Consider the following 23,850-nt stretch of genomic DNA (forward strand, 5'->3'; position numbering starts at 1 on the left):
TGCTAATACGGGACTAAAATTTTCGTTTCTTTAACCACTCTTTATTCCACATATCACGTTTCCTCTTGCTTTTTTCGTAACTCCAACAGAAAGGCTGCCAAAGATATTGCGTCGTCGCCTGAGCTCGACATTTTCTGGTAAATTAACTGATGCTTGTACAAGCATGTTTGAATTGTGTAGAGGCGCGAGGAATTTGTGCATACTTCCACGTGCATGCTTGTCTAGCATACATTTACTTATATGGATGCCCCAAGTAGCGATCAGCAGCGAACACCCGCCGCATAGTGAAATCGCGTATCGACTGAGTGCGAGTGCCGCGTGCTACGATGCACTGGTTCGTCGCACTCCAACTGCACGCGCTCTGAGTCGACAAGTGGCTTCACCCCCGAAATACCAAGGATGGATACTTTATGCCCACCTTTTGAGAATGTTGTAATCTAGCCAGTTACTTCCTATTTTAGAATTTCGAAAAAGTATTTATTGTTTTCAATGAATTCTTCTACCAGCGCAGATATCTCCGGAACAACTACAGATACTGAAAACCAATATTCATGGGTTTGAACATAAGGCAGAGGCTCCTGAAAGTAAATACTACGAGACATTCTTTAACATAGGCAAATATTATTTTCATAAGAAATTTAGGTTCTTTTAAATGGACACCTGTATTATTTCTTGAGCAATCAATACCACGAAAAATCACAAAAAGAATGGCGTTCATTGCACCGCAATACGTCAATTACATCCCGAAAAATTGCAAAGCGAAACTGAAACTTGAAATAAACGAAACGCGCCGTTACTGCACATCCCGAGATGCAAGCGTGAACCCTACGTTGCTCGTAATCACAATGTGATTGACGTACTGCGATGCAGCAAACGCTGTACCTAGCGCTGTTTACGGTGTTTTACACTGTTATCAAGTGGACTGGAAAACAAATACAAATGTCCAGTCAGACACAATGAAAAATGAGGAAAGGGTTTACTCCTTCGTGCTTTCTTGATCTTTACTACAGTACTAGAAATGGCCATAACAGTAACGAAACACCGAATATGCCGACCAGGGTAAAAATAATTAATGGCTTACCAAGGATCTAACAGTGGGGTAAATGGTAGTTGTACGTAGTTGTGTGACAGGGCATCTGTATTGTTTCCAGCCCACTTAATAACAGTGCAAACAGCAATAAGTAAATCATTTGTTGCATCGTATTACGTCCGATTACGAGCAACATGGGGTTCACGCTTGCATCTCGTGATGTGCAAGAGCGGCTTTTCGTTTATTTCAAGTGGCAACTTCACTTTGCAGTTTCTCGGAATGTAACTGACATATTGCGATGCAGCCAATGCCATTCTTTTTGTGATTTTTCATGTTACCGGCTGCGTAAGAAATAATATGGGGTGTCCATTTAAAAAAAAACATAACTTTGCGTTGAAACTAACAATTACTTACGTTTTAGAATGTCTCATAGCATCTACTTTCATGAGCCCCGCCTCACATTCATTCCCGTGAAAGTCGGTTTTCAGTATCCGTTGTTGTTCCAGAGATAATTGCGCTGAAACATTTAAGTGGGCCACGCTGTATGTTTTAAATTTTACCGTTAAATTAAACCAAAAAATTTAAGGCTCAATAGCGAATATTATTTCCCTCAGTTATGTCATATTCAATATTTCCATTAGGTTAGTGTTTTTTAACGTCCCGTCGACAACGAGGTCATTAGAGACGGAGCACAAGCTCGGGTTAGGAAAGGAATGGGAAGGAAATCGGCCGTGCCCTTTCAAAGGAACCATCCCAGCATTTGCCTGAAACGATTTAGGGAAATCACGGAAAACCTAAATCAGGCTGGCTGAAGACGGGATTGAACCGTCGTCCTCCCGAATGCGAGTCCAGTATGCTAACCAAATATTTCCATGTTCTGGGCCTTACTTACACATCAATCTCACTTTAAAAAATATGTTGAGAGTAAAAGTCAACGACAGTGAACGAAATTTGCATTATTTTTAAAAAAAATTGTGGTGGCCATGAAGTACACTCCCCCCACCCTCTCGGTAGTACACGTTATTGAAAGTGCGTTGAAATTTCTCATAGTGTGCTAAAAGCCATTTTCAGGTTCTGGATCCTCCCTAAACTTCATTATCTCTTTAAAAAGTTTATTATTAATATGATTCAACGACAATTAACGAATTTTGTTGGTTTTTTTTAATTTTTTCAAGTTGGGCATGAACATTAACGCTCCCTTGGTAACGCGCATTGTGGAAAATGCGTTGGTATTGCTAGAGTTAAGACGTTATCTTACATCGGCAGCAAAATGTGGCGCTGCCTCACCATGCATCTACTACATTCCCCAATCATGAGCCATGGGTGAAATCTGAGGCTAATTAGACGTAGGGACTTAATCGAAAAATTTACATTTTAAATAAATTTGTACTAATTATGGTAACATTTCATTCTGAAGTCAGTGGTTGCTCGTAACGACACACTTACAGTAATCTTGCAAATGGCTCGTTTGCGCGTCTCACGTTTAATGGAGCATTTTCGCTTTTATGATCGTATGTCTTCTTCTTTTAGCTATTTATTGTGATGCACAGAGGTGGATGTTACTTGCATTAAGCCTGTTTAAACGAGTAACTTTCTGGTCAAAACGGAATACTCGATGTGCTTGCGCCATTCTTGCCTGCATGTAAATCAGCAGCCAAACACGTCGGGGAATGTGTCTATGCAGTCAGTGATCTGTACAGGGTGATTTTTTTTCCATTGTGTACGAACTCTAGGGATTGATCGATGAGAGCATACGGAACAAAAAAAAGGTATAATGAACTTGTGTCCGGAAATGCATGGTTTCCATGATAAAGACCATTTATTCAATCATACATTGTTACAGAAACTGCAGTCTAATAAGCGCAGTACCGTGCAGCCACAGTTACATTATACGTTGAAAATGGTTTCCATATGCCTCTACGCATACGTGTACGTGCCGTAGCATGTTTTGTCTCACACGTTCACGTCGGCCAGGCTGCATCCGAACAGTGTCAAGGACAGCATGAATACGCTGCGCCAGTGTCTCCACATCTGAAATGGGCTCTGAATACACGAGACTTTTGAGATGGCCCCATAACCAGAAATGGCAGGGGTTGAGATCCGGTAAACGAGCAGGCCATGCAACTGGACGCCCTCCTCCGATGCATCGACCAGGGAAACACGATTGGGATGCGTCCGGAAGTGGGCTGGAGCACCGTCATGTAGTAGTCAAATAACCCTTCGAATCATCAATGCCAGTTCTTTCAGCAGTGGAGGCAAAGTCGACCGCAAGAAACGCTGATAATTCCGGACTGTTAGGCGACGTGGACGCAAGACTGGTCCCAAAATTGGGCCGCGTGGTCTCAGGCGCCTTGCCACGATTCGTGCAGTTCCCCCCGTTGGAGGTTCGAGTCCTCCCTCGGGCATGGGAGTGTGTGTTGTCCTTAGCGTAAGTTAGTTAAAGTTGGATTAAGCAGTGTGTAAGTCTACGGACCGATGATGTCACCAGTTTGGAACTTACCAGAAATTTCCAAAATATGGTCCCAATTATCCCAGCCCACACGGTCCGGGTACACCGATGCTGATGATTCGCTGTCACAGTACCATGGATGTTCTGCTACCATCCTACAGATGACTGTTATGAAAGCTGAAGGTACCACTCCACGTAAATGTGGCCTCATCTGTGAGTAGGATGGATGACACAAATCTCGGAATCGTGGTTCCCTGGTGAAGGAACCAGTGACTAAACTGCTCCCGATGTGGGAAGTCCGTCGCAAGTAAGCCCTGTACACGCTGTAAGTAATAAGAATAGTAACAATTGTCATGGAGAACGTTCCGCACGATCGTCTGGCTTACTATCTACGGCCGGCCGGAGTGGCCGTGCGGTTTTAGGCGCTGCAGTCTGGAGCCGAGCGACCGCTACGGTCGCAGGTTCGAATCCTGCCTCGGGCATCGATGTGTGTGATGTCCTTAGGTTAGTTAGGTTTAATTAGTTCTCAGTTCTAGGTGACTAATGACCTCAGAAGTTAAGTCGCATAGTGCTCAGAGCCATTTACTTTCTACGGGCGGGCCAATTGCCTGGTACTAACACGGCGCTCGCCTTCCACAGTGTTAATCACATTTTCCTCCAAGTCTAGTGTCCGAACATTTTGGGTACGACCTTCATAATTTCCTGCTTCCTAACACGACCGTGTCTCAGACAAACGGCGAAACACTGTTGCAAACATTGAATGCTATGGTTGTTGCGGGGGGACAGGTCCCCTGACACAATCTTGTTGCTTGCCGCCCATTTCGATTTGCCATTCCGTAAGAAAACGCCATGTGGACAAGCTCTCGATTCGAATACGGAACCATTATGTACTACGCTGTATCACTGTACCACCTCCACTACAAGGTGAGTCAGCAAGAGAAGTGAATCGGACACAACATTACCAATGACTATGGCAGGAGAGGGCTCTAGGGCATGACGTATGAGGAACAGTACTACTCTCTAGGAGGAAACCATGCATACTGTAAATATGGTCTCCAGCATGGAAACCATGCATTTCCGACCATAAGTTCGTTAGACCTTTTTTGCTCCATATCCTCTCGTCGATCAATCCCTAGAGTTTGTACACTGTGGGAAAAAGTCACCCTGTAGATTGTCCCCAGTATGGAGTTCCACGTTTCCGAGACGGCTGCACACTGCGCATGTGCAAAAGCAAGGGGCTAAGGCGGCGTCTGCTAACAGGGTCGAATATATTTCACACTGCCTTTTGCAGTCGTGACATCACTAGTGGGCTTTCGAATATTGACTTTTGCGACGGCGTGTCAACGACCTCCGGTGCATTTCGATTATTCGTTTCCTTTTTAGTGTGAGCGCCGCAGTATACCTTTTCAAAGTAACGGCGCATTGAAAATGTATCACAAATGCGTCTCCATTATCATTAAGAGTCAGTTAATAAAGCATCAACAATATAAAGCTTCAAGAGATATCATCGTAAAGAAGACGTGAGACGAAGCTCATACGATGACGTTGTAGTGTAGTGGAAGAAGTCTTGTACGGAGTTGAAGGTGGTAGGTTCGCATCCCTATACATGCTAACTTTTTTTCTCTCATCTTTAGCGTTGTTAAGACCATCTGGGGCTTTGTTATGAATATGATACAAGTATTTTTTGCAATATTGGAAGTTATTTAACATTTCCGTCTGATCAGAGAACCAAGGCTGAAGTAAATATTTGGCTGTTTAATTGCGAATATGTGGTGATTTCCGAGAGTATGGTTAGGCAGGAACCTAAGAGGAGTGAAACGAAAAGCAGAAAAATTCATATTCTCACTTGTCACAAAACTTCCCTCTTTATTTCTGATTATGTGCCGATTTTAAAATGTGTGGTTACGCAGAAACCGTAAAGCACAGCTGAAATTGCTGCAAATGAAACTATGAGCATTAACATTCATATTCTTCCTTGTCACTAATGTTTCGCGCGTTGCACAAGCACAAACACATCCCTATAGAGTTCTCGCTACAGCTGTGAGATTCTGCTGTCACTAACACGCTCATAAACATCAGCTCGGTGCTATAGCAGTTGACAAATCGATAGCCTCGTTTCTGGTCGCCTTCACAGCGCAACTACTTCAAGATCACGTCAATTCCTGAAAAAAGTGGTGTGAAACGTACTGCTAACACTGGAAGCTAGCGTGTTCTGGCTGAGCTCAATCCTGTTACAGAAACAGATTTTGTGCTTTCGTGTGTTCTTACTCTTTATTGTGCTGTTTGTTTTGTTTGCGTGACACACTGAAAAGGTTACACAAGGTCCTGCTATGATGGTTGAATGAAAAGTAATGCCTCCACCTTCGTTAATTGATTTGGAGGGGAATATTTTAATAAATCAAACGCAGAAATAATCCTTAAAATTTGATCTTTAATTACCAATATTCACTTTTCCACATAATCACCAACCAACTGGATACATTTCTGCCAACAATGAACAAGTTTTCTGAAGCCGTCACGGAAGACATCGACAGTCTGTTTCCGCAACCACAGTCTCACAGTTCTTTCAACGCCTTCATCAGAAGCATAATGATGCCCCCGCAGATCGCCTTTCACTATCGGTAAAGGTGTCACCTTTATTCTCGTAATGCGAGAGGAGTGGCTAGCTAATTTCAAGTCTGTGAGCTCTCATTTCAGGAGTCAGCATCCGGGGTACCCATCGTGCACAGATCTTTCGATAGCGAAGCAAAGCAATAACGTGACCCACACGTTCTTGTGAAATGCCGATTGTGCTTGCAATTTCTCTCTGAGTGATACGACGATCGTCCTGAATCAATCTGTCAGCATTTTGCTTGTGAAACTCGGTGGTTGCTGTCACAGGACGTCCAAATCTTTGTTTGTCACGCTGGTCAGATGTTCCCGCCTCAACATATTTAAACTTCCTCGCCCAACGACGCACAGTACTCACATCAACACAGTCATCATAAACTGCTTTCATTCTCTGATGAATCTCCTTTAAGGTGACACCTTCTGCTGTCAAGAATTCAATGACTGCACGTTGCTTAAATCGCATTGACCGACAGTCTGCATAGAGTTCCATACTTTACACTGTAACAACACAACAGTTCATTAGGTTAGGTTAGGTTACTAATCTAATCTAACCTAACCTAACCAATGTTAAGTCTTCCCGCCAACTGGAGCTGTAGAGAAGAGGCTACGGAGCAAGCCAGTATCTGTCGTATACCAATGCTGCCAACTGTTGAAGAGCTACGAAGGTTCAAATGGCTCTGAGCACTATGGGACGTAACTTCTATGGTCATCAGTCCCCTAGAACTCAGAACTACTTAAACCTAACTAACCTAAGGACATCACACACATCCATGCCCGAGGCAGGATTCGAACCTGCGACCGTAGCGGTCGCGCAGTTCCAGACTGTAGCGCCTAGAACCGCTCGGCCACTCGGCCGGCATCTACGAAGGTAGAGTCATTACTTTTCAGTCAACCATCGTATATTTCGCGCTAGTTTTCTCCTACAAGAGAGATGACATATATGAAAGTAAAGAGATATTTATGTTTCACAGAGAGAAAGCCTACACTACGCATGAGTAAGAACATAAACAGATAAGTGTTTTATTGAAAGTCAATTCAACAGTGGAAATGTCACAATCATTTGACGGAAAAATAATTTTCGATGTTATTTATCACTAAGCAAGAAAAACAGATACAAAGGATAAATTAAAAAGGCGCTATTTACTTCGTTCTAGATATTATTTAACGTGTCTTCAAATATTTTCTCGAGCAAATGAATGTATATGTTCTGAAATGTTTGGACAACACTTTTCGTACTCTCAGTTCTTAAGAGAATTTACCTCACGGTCATTGATAAGAACATCCACTATGAATTACGCTGTGGTCATTAAAACTCTGTTATCATTGCTTGTTCCTACATTTTGTTACTAAATTTCGATTCATCTTCGTAAAAATGGTAGTCCCTCATAACCTCACCTCAAGGTTCAGGTGTCAAACGGCACAGTAGACAACTCTCACAACATACACTATTTTGGCACTGACGTGTAAACGAAGAGAGAGACGAGACAGTACAGGAATAAAACTCCTGGAAGCTGCAGTAGACTCACTTGTCACAGGTAGCCTACTGAGACAAGAAAGTCGATTGCGTGAAAAGGCTTTTCATTGTCCCTCACTTTCTTCTAAAGCCCGTTGGCTCGGTAGGAACCAGTTTATATAATCACACAGCACCGGCCGAAGATCCGCGGAAGTGGGGTAACCTTCAAACTTGTGATCAGTCGCTAACTACATGCAAATGTTGCTACGAAACGGTAGTTAGAAAAGAATAATGGTGTAGTACCGCGACCCAGTCTTTGGTCAGAAAATTATTGGTCTCTGACAAAGGTAGAGAGAGGTAGCATGGAAGCGCCATATACTGAAGTGATAAAAGCCATGGGATACCTCCGAAAATAATGTATCACCTCTGCAGGAATATTGAGCCATACTGCCTCTGTAGCCGCCAATAATTGCGAAAGTGTTTCCAATGCAGGATTTTGTGCACTAACTGACCTCTCGATTATGTCCCATAAGTGTTCGACGTAATTCATGTCGGGAGATGTCCAGATCATTCGCCTAGTGGTGCTGTTCGCACTTGACGTCATAAGGAAGTATCTAAGAAGAGCAGAGACGAGAATCATTCCAGAGACGATACGGATCGCAAACGGTAAAATCCACTGACATATTCGACTTTGACGAAGGGCAGACTGTAATGGCCCGGCGCTTGGGAACGGCGAAGCTGCTCGGCCGTAAGCGTGCTATTGTAGTGAGCATCTATGGAAAGCGACTGAAAGACGATGAAATTGCGAGTAGACTAAAAGCTGCTGGAATCCACGCTTTATTGCAGAGCGTGAGACTCGAAGGCTTTGTTTGACATGCGGAGATGTGCGGCAGATCAGACGACAGAGCGCATTGCTCTTGTAGGCACAAGTGTTTTGGAGTGCACAGTTTAGCGCATGTTGTCGAACGTGGGCAGTAGACGACCCCTACGCGTTCTCATCGTGATCACCCAACGATTTCGTCAGTTCCCATTGTAATGATGACAGGATCAGCGGGATTAGACCGTGGATCACTGGAAACATGTCAGGTGAAGCATCGTTGTTGTTGTTGGTCCTATCCGGATATGCTGTCAACCAGGCGAACAGCTGCTCGAAACATGCAACGCGCCACGGTGGCAGGCCGGGGAGGGGGCGGGGTAGTATTATGCTAGGGGGAACATTCAACTGGATTTCCATGCGATCTATGGTAATAATCGAAAGCACTCACCACGACAGCTGTGGACAACGTGAACATAGTTGCCGACCAAACGCATCCCTTTCATACTTGATGCTTGGCCGAGGGCGACGGCATCTTCCAGCATAATAACTGGCTGTATCAAAAGGCCATAATCGTGCTTCAGTGGTTTGAGGCGCATGATAGTGAACTCACGTTTATGTCTTTGCAATCAAATTCGCCTTATCTGAATCCAATGGGACACAACTGAGAAGCTAGCGGGCTCCAACTCCGCGTCCGTAAACCACCAGGCAGTAATACGGGAATTGTGTGACCTGTGTGGAGACATCTGGTGTCACATACCTTCCCAAACCTACCAAGGAACTTTCTAATCCATGCCACGCAGAATTGCTTCTGTATTGTTCCAGGGGTGGAATAACACTTCATTAAGCAGGTGCTCATGATATTTTGGCGCATCAGTGTACGTCTGATCGTCATTTGCGCTACTTTTGACGAGCACGTGTATCGTAGTTCGGTTCAGACCTGATGTGAGCCTGAGGCAGTTGTAAGGATGAGTTCTACGACCAAAAGAGACATTCGGTAATTTAAAGCAAATTAATGCTGTATCTGATGATAACGAAAGAAACAGAAGAATCCATGTAAATAAGAACTAAAACTCACCAGTTCTATTCGCAGCATTCAGTAACTTAGATGATCCGATGAATATGATGGGAACGACACATTAACTACCTACAATAAACTTCCTTGAAGATCAGCAAAGTGAAAGGTAAGTGAAAATATGTTGTGCTAATTTTTCTCAGTCATTTATTAGACGTGTAACGCACCCTGTTATTGAGGTGGATTACGTTGAACTTCATATCGTTGAAGATGAAGTGGCTCTGTTTCAGTGTGGTTTAGTCACGTGATGTTTCATTGGTCTCGTAGTTTTTCTGAGAATGCATCACGAACAAGGATTATACAGGCATCTCAGGCGATCGCGTCTGTCTTGTATTACAGATTTTTCCCTTAAAAGAGGCCACAGTGTTACTAAATCCTAGTGCCAGCTTGGTTCAGGCGTGGGGATGAACTTTTATCTCCCCTGTCCTGCCAAATCAGACGACTTGTACATTGTACAGCATAGGTGATCTGTTTTGGGACAGAGAATTCGATTTCAAATTTCCAGTTTTCTCAACACAGTTTCGGAGAACAAAGTAGCATCAAAACTAAGGGCCTCCCGAATGGAAAGGATACTTTCCTGTTGCTTGCCTGAGGGTCATCCTACGTGGATGGGCTCGCTGCCTGGCCGGCTTGAGAAAATATTCCAACCAGAAAAGGCTGATTGTATCAGCTGCAAACATACAGGAGATGAACAAAAATATGAAAACAGCAAAACCACAACACATTACCATGCCTAATACGGTGTAGGAAACCCACTGGTATTCAAAACAGCTTACAGTCGTCTCAGAATGGATTATTACACACTGAAATGTATTATGAAAAAATCTAAAAGTTTCTCAACGTGCTCTCCAGCCAGCACCAAGTAAAGGCAAGCCAGACCAACGCCCAATGTTGTAATCAAAACGACAAGCAGACAGAAAGCCGCATCATCGTTCTAACAGCACAGATTCATTTCGCAAGTCAGAGTAAAAGTTTCACAACAGCATCTAACAGCCTGCTGATATGGCGGAAAGGCAACGAGCTGAAGCCCTGAAAGCAAGGTACTTGGAAAACAGAGTGGTGGTGAAGACCGCTGATGAGCCCGGAGAAGTATGCCAAGTTGGATCGTTGCCAGCCAGGCACAACGCACTGCCTCAGGTGAGAGGTAGTAAATACTCAGGCTCCCGAGCCTTGGCATGAATCTTTGAATCTTTACGTTCCAGTACACTGGCTACAACGTCAAGGCTGTGATGTGCCGCTACCGTTCGCCAAGATGGCTTCTGCCTTCGAGACTGCTACCTATCTAATATGCTGTACTCTATCGCTGTTAGCTGCCAACCTCACAGCCACTGATGGGAACACTTCGAGACTTCTGCCTCTGGCTTGCTAAGCTGAACTGATGGTGTTAGCCGCACCGTTCATCTGTCGCAGTATTTTGGAGGTGCACTAACGACTGCTGCCCCAACTACGACCTGTAAGCAGTCATCGACATCCCCAGCCTTCCACGATAGAAGGGCTGTGCTGTTGTTTATGTCCACACCGTGCAGAGCTGCTGAGAGATTTTCCGAGCAGTTCCCGTCGATGTCTACGAGAGTGTTCTGGTAATACACAGTCGCTGTCCTGGGCGACAACGCCTGCTGCACCGGCTACGCCGGCCTACAGAGAGGCCTGTCGACCGCCCGACAAAAGTAAGGGTCTCAACCCACGCCCTTACAGGATAAATGCAGGTCCCGTATGGTTTTCAAGCGAATTTATATCATTCTTCCTGTAAAATAGTGTCAAGTTCAGGTAACGACGATGGAGATGGATAGCCAGCACACACACTTCTCTCCAAAGTAGACTACTAAGGCTCAATAATTTTGAAATCTGAGGCTACGGTGAGGCTATGGTAGCACTGAAAGACCTGAGTCGAAACAAGGCCCCGGGAGTAGACAACATTCCATTAGAACTACTAACGGCCTTGGGAGAGCCAGTCCTGACAAAACTCTACCATCTGGCGAGCAAGATGTATGAGATAGGCAAAATACCTTCAAGAAGAATATAATAATTCCATTCCCAAAGAAAGCAGGTGTTGACAAATGTGAAAATTACCGAACTATCAGTTTAATAAGTCACGGCTGCAAAATACTAACACGAATTCTTTACAGACGAATGGAAAAACTAGTAGAAGCCGACCTTGGGGAAGATCAGTTTGGATTCCGTAGAAATATTGGAACACGTGAGGCAATACTGACCCTACGGCTTATCTTAGAAGCTAGATTAAGGAAAGGCAAACCTACGTTTCTAGCATTTGTAGACTTAGAGAAAGCTTTTGACAATGTTGACTGGAATACTCTCTTTCAAATTCTTAAGGTGGCAGGGGTAAAATATGGGGAGCGAAAGGCTATTTACAATTTGTATAGAAACCAAATGGCAGTTATAAGAGTTGAGGGGCATGAAAGGGAAGCAGTGGTTGGGAAGGGAGTGAGACAGGGTTGTAGCCTCTCCCCGATGTTATTCAATCTGTATATTGAGCAAGCAATGAAGGAAACAGAAGAAAAATTCGGAGTAGGTGTTAAAATCCATGGAGAAGAAGTAAAAACTTTGAGGTTCGCCGATGACATTGTAATTCTGTCAGAGACAGCAAAGGACTTGGAAGAGCAGTTGAACGGAATGGATAGTGTCTTGAAGGGAGGATATAAGATGAACATCAACAAAAGCAAAACGAGGATAATGGAATGTAGTCGAATTAAGTCGGGTGATGCTGAGGGAATTAGATTAGGAAATGAGACACTTAAAGTAGTAAAGGGGTTTTGCTATTTGGGGAGCAAAATGACTGATGATGGTCGATGTAGAGAGGATATAAAATGTAGACTGGCAATGGGAAGTAAAGCGTTTCTGAAGAAGAGAAATTTGTTAACATCGAGTATTGATTTAACTGTTAGGAAGTCGTTTCTCAAAGTATTTGTGTGGAGTGTAGTCATGTATGGAAGTGAAACATGGACGATAAATAGTTTAGACAAGAAGAGAATAGAAGCTTACGAAATGTGGTGCTACAGAAGAATGCTGAAGATTAGATGGGTAGATCACATAACTAATGAGGAGGTGTTGAATAGGATTGGGGAGAAGAGAAGATTGTGGCACAACTTGACTAGAAGAAGGGATCGGTTGGTAGGACATGTTCTGAGGCATCAAGGGATCACCAATTTAGTATTGGAGGGAAGCGTGGAGGGTAAAAATCGTAGAGGGAGACCAAGAGATGAATACACCAAGCAGATTCAGAAGGATGTAGGTTGCAGTAGGACTGGGAGATGAAGAAGCTTGCACAGGATAGAGTAGCATGGAGAGCTGCATCAAACCAGTCTCAGGACTGAAGACCACAACAACAACAACAACACGAGGCTATGGTGACCAGAGGAGATGCGAGAATTCACCCTCGTGCCCACAAAACCAACCCTGGCCGATGCGAATGCGAGCTATGTGAAAAGTGGACCTGTCATTCTGTAATACAGCATTACTGTTGTAGAACAAACACTGTATCATGGGATGGACGTGATCGACCAAAATGGTCACATAATCCTTGGTAGAATGCAATCTTGCAGAGCAACCGTGGATTCCATGGAATACCGTGATATGGCTGCTTAAATTCCCGCTTAATTGCCACCGTGTTTCACTCTTTGAACGTACAGGTAAACTGGGCCATAAGTAGGAATCAGTGTGAAACAGGACTCATCCCACCAACTGATATTCTTCAATTGTCCCATAGTCCAGGTTTTTTGGTTTCGGCCCCACGTTTTCCTGTTACGGATATGTACATCACTGATGAGTGGTTTTGGAATTCCAGCTAGCCCTGAAATTCCCGTTCTTTTGGTGCTGACCTTCTGAAGTGCGACACATAGTTCTGCATTGACTTTTGCAGCTGTTTTGCTCTCATTTTTCGTCACAGTTCTCTTCAGTGACCGTCTGTCACGGTCACTCAACACGCAATTTCGTCCGTGCTATGGCTTGGCGGATGATGTCTTTATACTTTCTCTGCATGCGGTACAAATCTTCGATACGGTGCCTCTTGAAACATCAGACACTTCAGTTACCTTTGTTGCGGGAGCATCCATCATATGAGGACCAACAATCCGCCCATATTCGAATTCACTTAGCTCCAGCGTAATGCACTCCCAACCACACAGAACACTGTTCTGACCACGATTGATTCTTGCAACTTGTTGAGGACATTTCACAGATGCCGTTCGTGGTCAGACACAACAGAGCAACCTGCAGGCTTGGCTAGCATTTGCGTTTTTATTTAAGAATGAATTTCTGGCGTTGTTTCCATATTTTTGTCCAAACCCTGTAGTTCTTAAATTTTGCATTACACACGTAAATTACAATTCTCCGGACCAGTTCTTTCCAAATAATGTCTCTCACTGAATTGAAATTTCTTGTAAGGTATTTTAAAGCGGACCTAAGCAAATTATAATTATCAAAAATTGAAATGCACGCTATTGATGTTCCATAATAATATTAAAATTTCTTGTAAGGTACACTCCTGGAAATTGAAATAAGAACACCGTGAATTCATTGTCCCAGGAAGGGGAAACTTTATTGACACATTCCTGGGGTCAGATACATCACATGATCACACTGACAGAACCACAGGCACATAGACACAGGCAACAGAGCATGCACAATGTCGGCACTAGTACAGTGTATATCCACCTTTCGCAGCAATGCAGGCTGCTATTCTCCCATGGAGACGATCGTAGAGATGCTGGATGTAGTCCTGTGGAACGACTTGCCATGCCATTTCCACCTGGCGCCTCAGTTGGACCAGCGTTCGTGCTGGACGTGCAGACCGCGTGAGACGACGCTTCATCCAGTCCCAAACATGCTCAATGGGGGACAGATCCGGAGATCTTGCTGGCCAGGGTAGTTGACTTACACCTTCTAGAGCACGTTGGGTGGCACGGGATACATGCGGACGTGCATTGTCCTGTTGGAACAGCAAGTTCCCTTGCCGGTCTAGGAATGGTAGAACGATGGGTTCGATGACGGTTTGGATGTACCGTGCACTATTCAGTGTCCCCTCGACGATCACCAGTGGTGTACGGCCAGTGTAGGAGATCGCTCCCCACACCATGATGCCGGGTGTTGGCCCTGTGTGCCTCGGTCGTATGCAGTCCTGATTGTGGCGCTCACCTGCACGGCGCCAAACACGTATACGACCATCATTGGCACCAAGGCAGAAGCGACTCTCATCGCTGAAGACGACACGTCTCCATTCGTCCCTCCATTCACGCCTGTCGCGACACCACTGGAGGCGGGCTGCACGATGTTGGGGCGTGAGCGGAAGACGGCCTAACGGTGTGCGGGACCGTAGCCCAGCTTCATGGAGACGGTTGCGAATGGTCCTCGCCGATACCCCAGGAGCAACAGTGTCCCTAATTTGCTGGGAAGTGGCGGTGCGGTCCCCTACGGCACTGTGTAGGATCCTACGGTCTTGGCGTGCATCCGTGCGTCGCTGCGGTCCGGTCCCAGGTCGACGGGCACGTGCACCTTCCGCCGACCACTGGCGACAACATCGATGTACTGTGGAGACCTCACGCCCCACGTGTTGAGCAATTCGGCGGTACGTCCACCCGGCCTCCCGCATGCCCACTATACGCCCTCGCTCAAAGTCCGTCAACTGCACATACGGTTCACGTCCACGCTGTCGCGGCATGCTACCAGTGTTAAAGACTGCGATGGAGCTCCGTATGCCACGGCAAACTGGCTGACACTGACGGCGGCGGTGCACAAATGCTGCGCAGCTAGCGCCATTCGACGGCCAACACCGCGGTTCCTGGTGTGTCCGCTGTGCCGTGCGTGTGATCATTGCTTGTACAGCCCTCTCGCAGTGTCCGGAGCAAGTATGGTGGGTCTGACACACCGGTGTCAACGTGTTCTTTTTTCCATTTCCAGGAGTGTATTTTAAAGCGGACCTAACCAAATTATTATTATCAAAAACTGTAATACTCATTATTGATGGTCCACAATAATATTTCGTTGTGAACCAGTTTTCGGCTTTTTAGGCCACCTTCAGACAACTTAAGACTAAAGTTACAGTCCACACAATACCTTTTACGACTATATATCTGTACGAAAAACACAAACATTATGAAGTACAGAAAGAAGCTATGGACAAAAATGGTTCAAATAGCTCTGAGCACTATGGGACTCAACTGCTGAGGTCATTAGTCCCCTAGAACTTAGAACTAGTTAAACCTAACTAACCTAAGGACATCACAAACATCCATGCCCGAGGCAGGATTCGAACCTGCGACCGTAGCGGTCTTGCGGTTCCAGACTACAGCGCCTTTAACCGCACGGCCACTTCGGCCGGCAAGCTATGGACAAATTGACCTTATACAGCACTGTACTCAAGTTTAAAAGAAGGAGAATGTACACGCCAGAATAATGCACAGGTGAGTACTGGCGCAGAATACTATGTTATATGGATAAAATAACTGGTGAATGTGATGAACGAGCAAAAAAGGAGAGAGGATGGTGCCAGAGATGAGGAAGGAGCCAATGGAATGTGACTGGGGAACAGTTATACTATTTACAATAAGCGTATCATGTTATGGGTAGAACAATATCAATAGGCTGCTGCTATTTTAGCCAGGGTGAATAATGGAACTGTGTATGATCGTTAAGGATTCTGTGTATTAACAGCCAGAATTTCAAGTGATCTTAGTTTCCTGCCTTTATTTTCTCTAGGAAGAATACCACATTTAATATCGTAAGAATGACATTCATTCAGAGCATGTTCAGCGAAAGTGGACTCTCTTTCATTTGCAGTCTCCTACTCCTTTCGTTTCCAGTCAGTCTGATGTGTAGACTATCTGTTTAGTCTTAACTTGTCTGAAAATAGTCTAAAAAGCCAAAAGCCATTTCATAACCAACTATAAAAAAAATATTATTGTGCAACATCTGTACAGTGTATTTCAGTTTTTAATTCGTCCCTGTTCCTCCAAGTACCGATGGAATAATCCATAAATGTGACATTATTATTACAAAATTAAAACATTTTATGTATTTTAATGTTACTATTATTAAAATAACTGGTTTCTGCGATATGTTGACAGTCAGGACTAATTATATTGGGGAAAGGGAGGCGGGCGGACAAAGAGGAGGAGGAGATTAGTGCTTAACATCCCGTCGACAACAAGGTCATTAGAGACGAAGTAGTAGCTCGGGTTAGGGAAGGATGGGGCGGAAATCGGCCGTGCCCTTTCAAAGGAACCATCCCGGAATTTGCCTTTAGCGATTTAGGGAAATCACGGCGAACCTAAATCTGGATGGCCGGGCGCGGATTTGAACCGACGTCCTCCCGAATGCGAATCCAGTGTGCTAACCACTGAGCCACCTCGCTCGGCGCGGTAGGGCAAAACAAACTGTGAGCACACACCCCCTCCCTTTCCACCGGTAAGAGTCGAACCCAGGACTCGCACTTGACCACAAATAGCGTGAAACCGCTCTGTAAATAGTGTGCGAGTTGTATTCATGTGTCTACTGAGCTACAGTTATTATGCGACAGGTTAACGTGAGAATCGTGACGTTAAGGTTCTTATTTTATACGTCTGTGACGATCCATTATAGGCGCAATGCGAGTGTAATATCTCTTTATATACTACTAATTATCCCTGCACAATTCTATGAGTGAATTACGTTTCCTACTTGACCATCTATATACTCGAAGAATCGATGCGCAAAGTAGTACAGTACTATTACTATTCCATGAGCGCATAATTACTCTTTGTGATATTCTCTCTGGGGTGTTGAGAGGACTTCTAGGATCTTCTCCGTGCCGGATAGCCGCATTGAATAATTATAATTTTGCTATCGAGATTACTGAAAGAAGGAGATTGAAAATATATTGTATGGTACTCAAGAAAATATATACTGAGCATTTACATCAAAGGTGTGTAAGGAATTTCATTATATATGTACTCTCTAATTGGAAATTTGCACGGAGGTGTCGTTTCGTTGGTAATCAGAAGGGAACTTCCGATAGATTGGAAACGAACCTGCAATTATTAGATCCAAGAGCTCCATTATTTCATCGGATAATTAAACTCCATCAAAGCAAACTTTCCGCTTCATCTGAGGTTTCCCGACTGACTACGCAACGCAAGAAAACCAAGACATTTTATTTACACAGGATTGCAGATCGTTTCGAATCATCGAGACTGCGGACAAGGAGAGTCATCGTCCGATTCTGATTAAACAAGTAAAGCTTAATTATAACTTTCTTGAGCGACTGTGGTGACTGTGATACGGCTGCTTATGAATGAGGTCATTAAAAAATACTAATAACTAACTTTCCTCCTCACCAGCAACCAGTATAAACGCAATATTAATTAAAATTATATTGGCGCCAGTGTGACAGGACCCTCTTGGATTGTTCTATAATACATATATTTTCTGTTTCATGATAAACTACGAGAACGAGCTGGAACAAAGCTGCAGAGATATGCTGTGCTGACAGTAAAAGTTGCCGACAGGAAAGGATTCACCTACTAGACAAGAATTGCACTCCAGATAAAGGCCAGAACAAACCAATTTTTAATCGAGGATAGAGCACGCAATAAAATGATACGATTGAAGCTCGTTGCTTGGTGCTATAAAGTCTTTCTGAGCCAACTGTGACTATGGAGAGAACTCAATAATGAAACTGTGAGGAGTAAGAGGTTTAGTATTAATGAGATATCTGATGCAAGCTTTCCGAAGGAAAAGAATGGCTCACCATAGTCTGCCATCCTTCGAACAGTAGCCGCCAGCACTGACACGTCCTGCTCCCTGCTGTTTGCGAGACTCTTTGCGCTCTCGGGATTAACAACCGAGATTCTGCCTTGACAGCAAAAGTTACAGCTCCAGTATTACGCCTTCAGCTCTTGTTTGCGACCATTATGAGCAACTTTTTTTCATTCATTTCGCACGAATGAGCAGACCTTCATTATTGAATCTTCTTTTTTTCGCGGTCACAGGTATAAAATCCCTTTATCATGGTCTGTGTTTCCTTTTTTTTTTAATTTCATAGTTATGCAACTGGTGTACGTTACTTAATACTAAGCCGCATCTACACCTACCTACTTGTACTGCCACGAGCACTGCTGGTTACTTTCCCATTCCATTCACAGAAACAGCTGGGGTGGGAAAACTCCCTGTGCAGTTCTGCATCGTCTACTTACTCCACAAGCCACCATATGGCACATGGCGGACAGTACGTTGTACCATTGCTATGCATTCCTCTTCCTGTTCCATTAGCAAATTCAGCAAGGGAAGAACAATTGTTTATATTGTCTAATCAAAAGTATCCGGACACTCGTATGTAATGTGGAACTGACGACTAGACGTCACAAGAGGCGGACCCGCCGGTACAAAAGGAAGTGTTGTCAGTTCAAAAGTGGTTCAAATGGCTCTGAGCACTATGGGACTTAACATCTGAGGTCATCAGTCCGCTAGAACTTAGAACTACTTAAACCTAACTAACCTAAGGACATCACACACATCCATGCCCGAGGCAGGATTCGAACCTGCGATCGTAGCGGTCGCGCGGTTCCAGACTGTAGCGCCTAGAACCGCTCGGCCACCGCGGCCGGCTGTTGTCAGTAGAAAAGCGGTAACAGCGGTCAGGAGATCTCAGTGGCTTCGAACGTGGACTAATCATTGGACGTCATCAGGAACGTTTCAACTCTTGTAAAGCTGCCCAAGTTTACTGTTGCTGATGTGACTGTGAGGCGGAAACGCGAAGAAACTACCAAGACTAGCAGACTGCCTTCATGTACCGACGGAAGGAGACCCTCTTGCAGTGCGAATGTTGGTTGTAAAAAAGGAAGGAACCGCTCTTGAGTTCCAAAGTGCTACCAGCAATATAGCTAGCACAGTGACTGTCTGTATGAAATTAAAAAGGATGAGGTACAGTGGTCAACACTGAGCGACTCTTGCGTTGGTGTAAAGAGCGTTGCCATTGGACTGTGATGACTGGAAACAAGTGATTTTGAGTGATTAATTACATAATACCCGAAGGAACGATTTGGGTTTGGCGACTGCATGGAGAACGGTACTTGCCATCACCTATAGTGCCAATACGCCCCCTTATTGCACCTAAGAAAACGCTGAAGGTGGAGGGATACGAACACATTTTTCTGCATTGTATACTGTGGACAGTACAGGAACAGTTCGGAGACAATAGTTATTTCTATCAGCATGACAATGCACTCTGTCACAAAGCAGCGTCTGTGGGGCAATGGTTTGTGGACAGTAACATTGCTGAAGTGGACTTGTCCGCCCAGCATCCCGAGCTAAAGCCAGTGGAAAACCTTTGGGATAAGTCAGAATGTAGACTTCGCTCCAGATCCCAGTGTCAAACATCATTAACTTCCCTGGTTTTTTCCCTTGAGGAATAATGAGCTGTCATTCCTCCAAACACATTCCGTCACCTCATTGAAAGTGCCCTCAGCAGAGTCCATGAAGTCATTAAGGCGAAGGGTGGACAAAACCCACATTAATGTCCACTGACAGATGTCCAGATATCTTTGATCACATAGTGTATATGCTTCCACACAAGTGCTGATTTCTCTTACCTTGTCTTCACAGTCATTAGGTAAGATGTATGTTAGTGGCAGCAGAATCGTTGTGCAGTCTGCTGCAAATGTCGCTTCGTTGATCTTTCTCAATAGTGATATAAGCTGAAGAAATGAATTAAAATTTATGCTACAGCCAGAACTTGACTCGGATCTCATGTTTACTAGGCAGATATGGGAACCATTACACCACCATGAATTGAAGTTTGCGTTACGGAGGGCATCGGACAAAGGTAGTCCGTGCAGGTGTTAGCCATACTGCTGTGGTGCTGCAATGGTTAACACATCTGCCTAGTTAGTAGAAAACCTGGGTTCAACTCCCTGCTGTAGCACAAATTTTAATTCATTTCTTCAGCTTCTCTCATTATCGAAGATAAAGTTGAGACTCATATGTCTGGAGGAAATATAACTCCATCAGATAAATTTCTCAATAGGGCTTCACGAAAAGAACGTCTTCAGTCCACGGACTCCCATTTGAGTTCGCGGAGCATTTCCGTAATACTCGCGTGTTGATCGAACCTATCGATAACAAATCTAACAGCAGGCCTCTGAATTGCTTCGATGTCTTCCTTTAATCCGACCTGGTGGAGATCCTAAACACTCAAAAATGGATAGCACAAGTGTTCTGTAAATGGTCTTGTTTATAGATAAGCTGTACTTTCCTAGAATTCTCCAAATAAACCGGCGTCGGCCGTTCGTCTTCGCTACTACAGATCTTACATATTCGTTGCATTTTATACGCTTTGGAACGTTACGCCTAAATATTTAATCTACTTTGTCAAGCAGCACACCACTAATACCGAAATATAACTTTACAGGACTCTTTTTACTAGTCATGTGCATTAACTTCATTTTTTCGTGTTTACGGCTAATAGAAATTCTGTTGATGCCATCCTGTATCCTACTATAGTCACTTAACGACGACACTATCGCGTACACTACAACGTTATTAGCAAGCAGTCGCAGATTGCCACTCACCTTATCCGTCATATTGTTTATCTTTCTAGAGAAGAAGAGCGATCCTATCACACTCTCCTGGAACACTCAGGATGATAACCTTGTCTGTGACGCACACTCGCCGTCGAGGACAACTAGCTGGGTTCTGTTACATAACAAGTCTTCGAGGCACTCGCATATCTCAGAACCTATTCTGTATGCTTGGACCTTTGTTAACAGTCTGCTGTATGGTACTATGTCAAACGCTTTCCGGAAATGTAGGAGTATGGTATCTGCCCGTTCTGTTATACCAATGGTTCGCTGGATATCGCGTGAGAAAAGGGCGAGCTGAGTTTCGCACGAACGATGCTTTATAAAGCAGCATTTATTTGTCCTACAGAAGTTTCTGTCTCAAGGAAATTAATTTTATTCAAATTTAGAACATGTGCAAGAATTCTGCAGGAAACTAACGTTAAAGATATTGGTCTGTAACGTTGCGGGTCCGTTCTTTTACCCTCACCTAATGTCGCCAGTTTCGTCAATACTCTATCTGTTCAGTATGTAAGCAGGTGCACGCGCTTAGAATATACTGTGAAGATAGAAGAAAGGCTTTAGCATGATGCAAAACGCATTTCTTGAAGGGTAACATATTGAACTTTTCCTGGTATCTCTGCAATGTCATCGCTCTGACATATAAATGGGCTCTAACAGACTAGTTGTTCTTTCAACTGTACGACTTTTTCGTGACAACCTGCTATGACATGTATGATCGACAGACAATAATGAGATACGCAGTGTATTTGTAAGCAACTGCTTTTGTAGAGAAGCGGTATATTACCCAACAATAAATCTCGTTTTCATTTCTGACTTAATACTGATGAGATCATTCATTTGTGTCTGCACTATAAAGAACCAAACGAATGGCGTAGTGGTAAACACTGGAATTGCCATCCTGATTTAGATTTTCCGTAGTTTACCTAAACCGCTTAAGGCGAATGTTGGGAGGGTTCCGTTGAAAGTTCACAAACGACTTCCGTCCCCAGTTCTGCTCAGTCTCTAATGACCATACGTTGAAGGGACGCTGAACACTAAACTTCCTTCCTTCTTGAAATACACAAAGATTGTTTTCATCACACTTTATTTACACACACAGCAAAGATATACAATGGACAATGTAGATGACCGACTAATGCTGGTCGTAGTAACTATGTAAGGTGGCAGAATAAATGAAGACCAATTTCGCACCTTACATAAGAGTTTTATACATCGTAATGGGAAGGTCAATATGACACCTAACTTACTTCGGCGGTAATGAGCAGATTTGCCTAAAGGTATGTAATGCAAAAGGGATGACACTCAATCGACGGTTTTAACATACCACTCCTATATAATGCATGCCAATGAGCAGAAGGTGAAACAGGCAGCGAGAGGAAACGATTTGTGTGGAGCCAGTGTGGGTAAACGCATAGGCTGCACAAAAAGCTCCACGGCAGGTCAGCGACCGGACAGGTGACGCATACTGCAGGGGGAGTAACAGGGCCACCAGAAGTAAGACGGAGAGAAGTTTTGTAAAACTGCGTTTCAGAATGCCAAAGGGATACGCACAAAACCAGTGACGCATTCGATCACGTGAACTGCAAGTGATGCATACGTGATAGACCCATGTAAATTTTTAGGCGTCTGGGCGTCTGGAGCAGGCACAAAACGTCCGATTGGCGGAAACGCACCGGAAAGGAGTAAAGTGCCGAGATTTCGACGCAGTTCAATGGAAGGACCCTAGCGATTAGTAGAGAGAGTTTCCACAAAATAAGAGAAACGCTCCTATTGGTCGAAAAAGCCGTGACGTGAAGAAAGAAAGAATCCAGGTGGGGAGAGAGTTCGGCTACGAGAAAGAGAAGACGGAAACTTGAGGGGACTCTTCTCTTCTCTGAACTGGCGCCAAGTGCAGAACAGAGCGCATAACGCTCCGTACGAAGTAGAGGAGAAATTTGTGTGAACACTGCGTTCACAGTGGCTGACCTATAGCTAGAAATTAGCAGTAGCATCGTTGCGCTCCAATTGTGGAGAAACATACCAGTCAGTTAGTTGATTGTTCTTGCAAGAACTGAGAGGGCATTATAATATACACGTTGCTCCAGCCATGCGCTTGAATATCGCCATAGTCTGAGAGTAGGGATGAGTTCTTGTTTTCTCGCATATCGAGAAACATAGGGAGAGTTTCTGCTGAAAATTCAGCAAAGGCTTAATTAGATTTTATAGGAGTTTCAGTGGGCGAGAGCAGACTCATCGCAGCTAAGGTAAATACTGCATGCTGAGGCGTAAACTTGTTGGTTCACCAGCTTGCGCCCACTGTAAACTCGAACAACCTTGGGTAATCTTTTGCTCGAATTGATGTGGAGGAGGCCCTGCCAGCGGCGATAGAGAGCACTGGGTGCACCCGACTGCAAATTGTTGCTCATGTCGGCACCAATGACTCCTGCCGTCTGGGTTCAGAGCTCATCCTCAGTTCGTACAGGCGGTTGGCGGAATTGGTGAAGGCGGAAAGCCTCGCTCGCGGGGTGGAATCAGAGCTAACAATTTGTAGTATCGTTCCCAGAACCGATCGCGGTCCTCTGGTTTGGAGCCGAGTGGAAGGCTTAAACCAGAGGCTCAGACAATTCTGCGGAGATCTGGGGTGCAAATTTCTCGACCTCCGCTATCGGGTGGAGAAATGTAGGGTCCCCCTAAATAGTCAGGCGTGCACTACACGCCGGAAGCGGCTACAAGGGTAGCGGAGTACGTGTGGAGTGCACATGTGGGTTTTTTAGGTTAGAGAATTCCCTCCCTAGGCCCGACAAGACGCCTCCTGAGACGCGGCAATGTAGGAGTAGGCAAAATGCAACAGGGAATAACAATATTAATGT

At 44.5% G+C, this 23,850-nt stretch overlaps 1 protein-coding gene across 1 annotated transcript in view; it reads right to left on the reverse strand.

Annotated features, from left to right (window-relative positions):
* LOC126249677 (organic cation transporter protein-like) overlaps window positions 1-18,212 on the reverse strand; it is a 210,546-nt gene extending 192,334 nt beyond the window's left edge. Inside the window, exon 1 of the mRNA XM_049951356.1 lies at window positions 18,172-18,212. Coding sequence (XP_049807313.1) covers window positions 18,172-18,174 — 3 coding nt within the window. The 5' untranslated portion in view covers window positions 18,175-18,212. The remainder of the gene's footprint in view (window positions 1-18,171) is intronic.
* Window positions 18,213-23,850: the final 5,638 nt, after the last annotated feature.

This window comes from Schistocerca nitens, chromosome 3 (assembly GCF_023898315.1).
Source record: "Schistocerca nitens isolate TAMUIC-IGC-003100 chromosome 3, iqSchNite1.1, whole genome shotgun sequence".
Lineage (NCBI taxonomy): Eukaryota > Metazoa > Arthropoda > Insecta > Orthoptera > Acrididae > Schistocerca > Schistocerca nitens.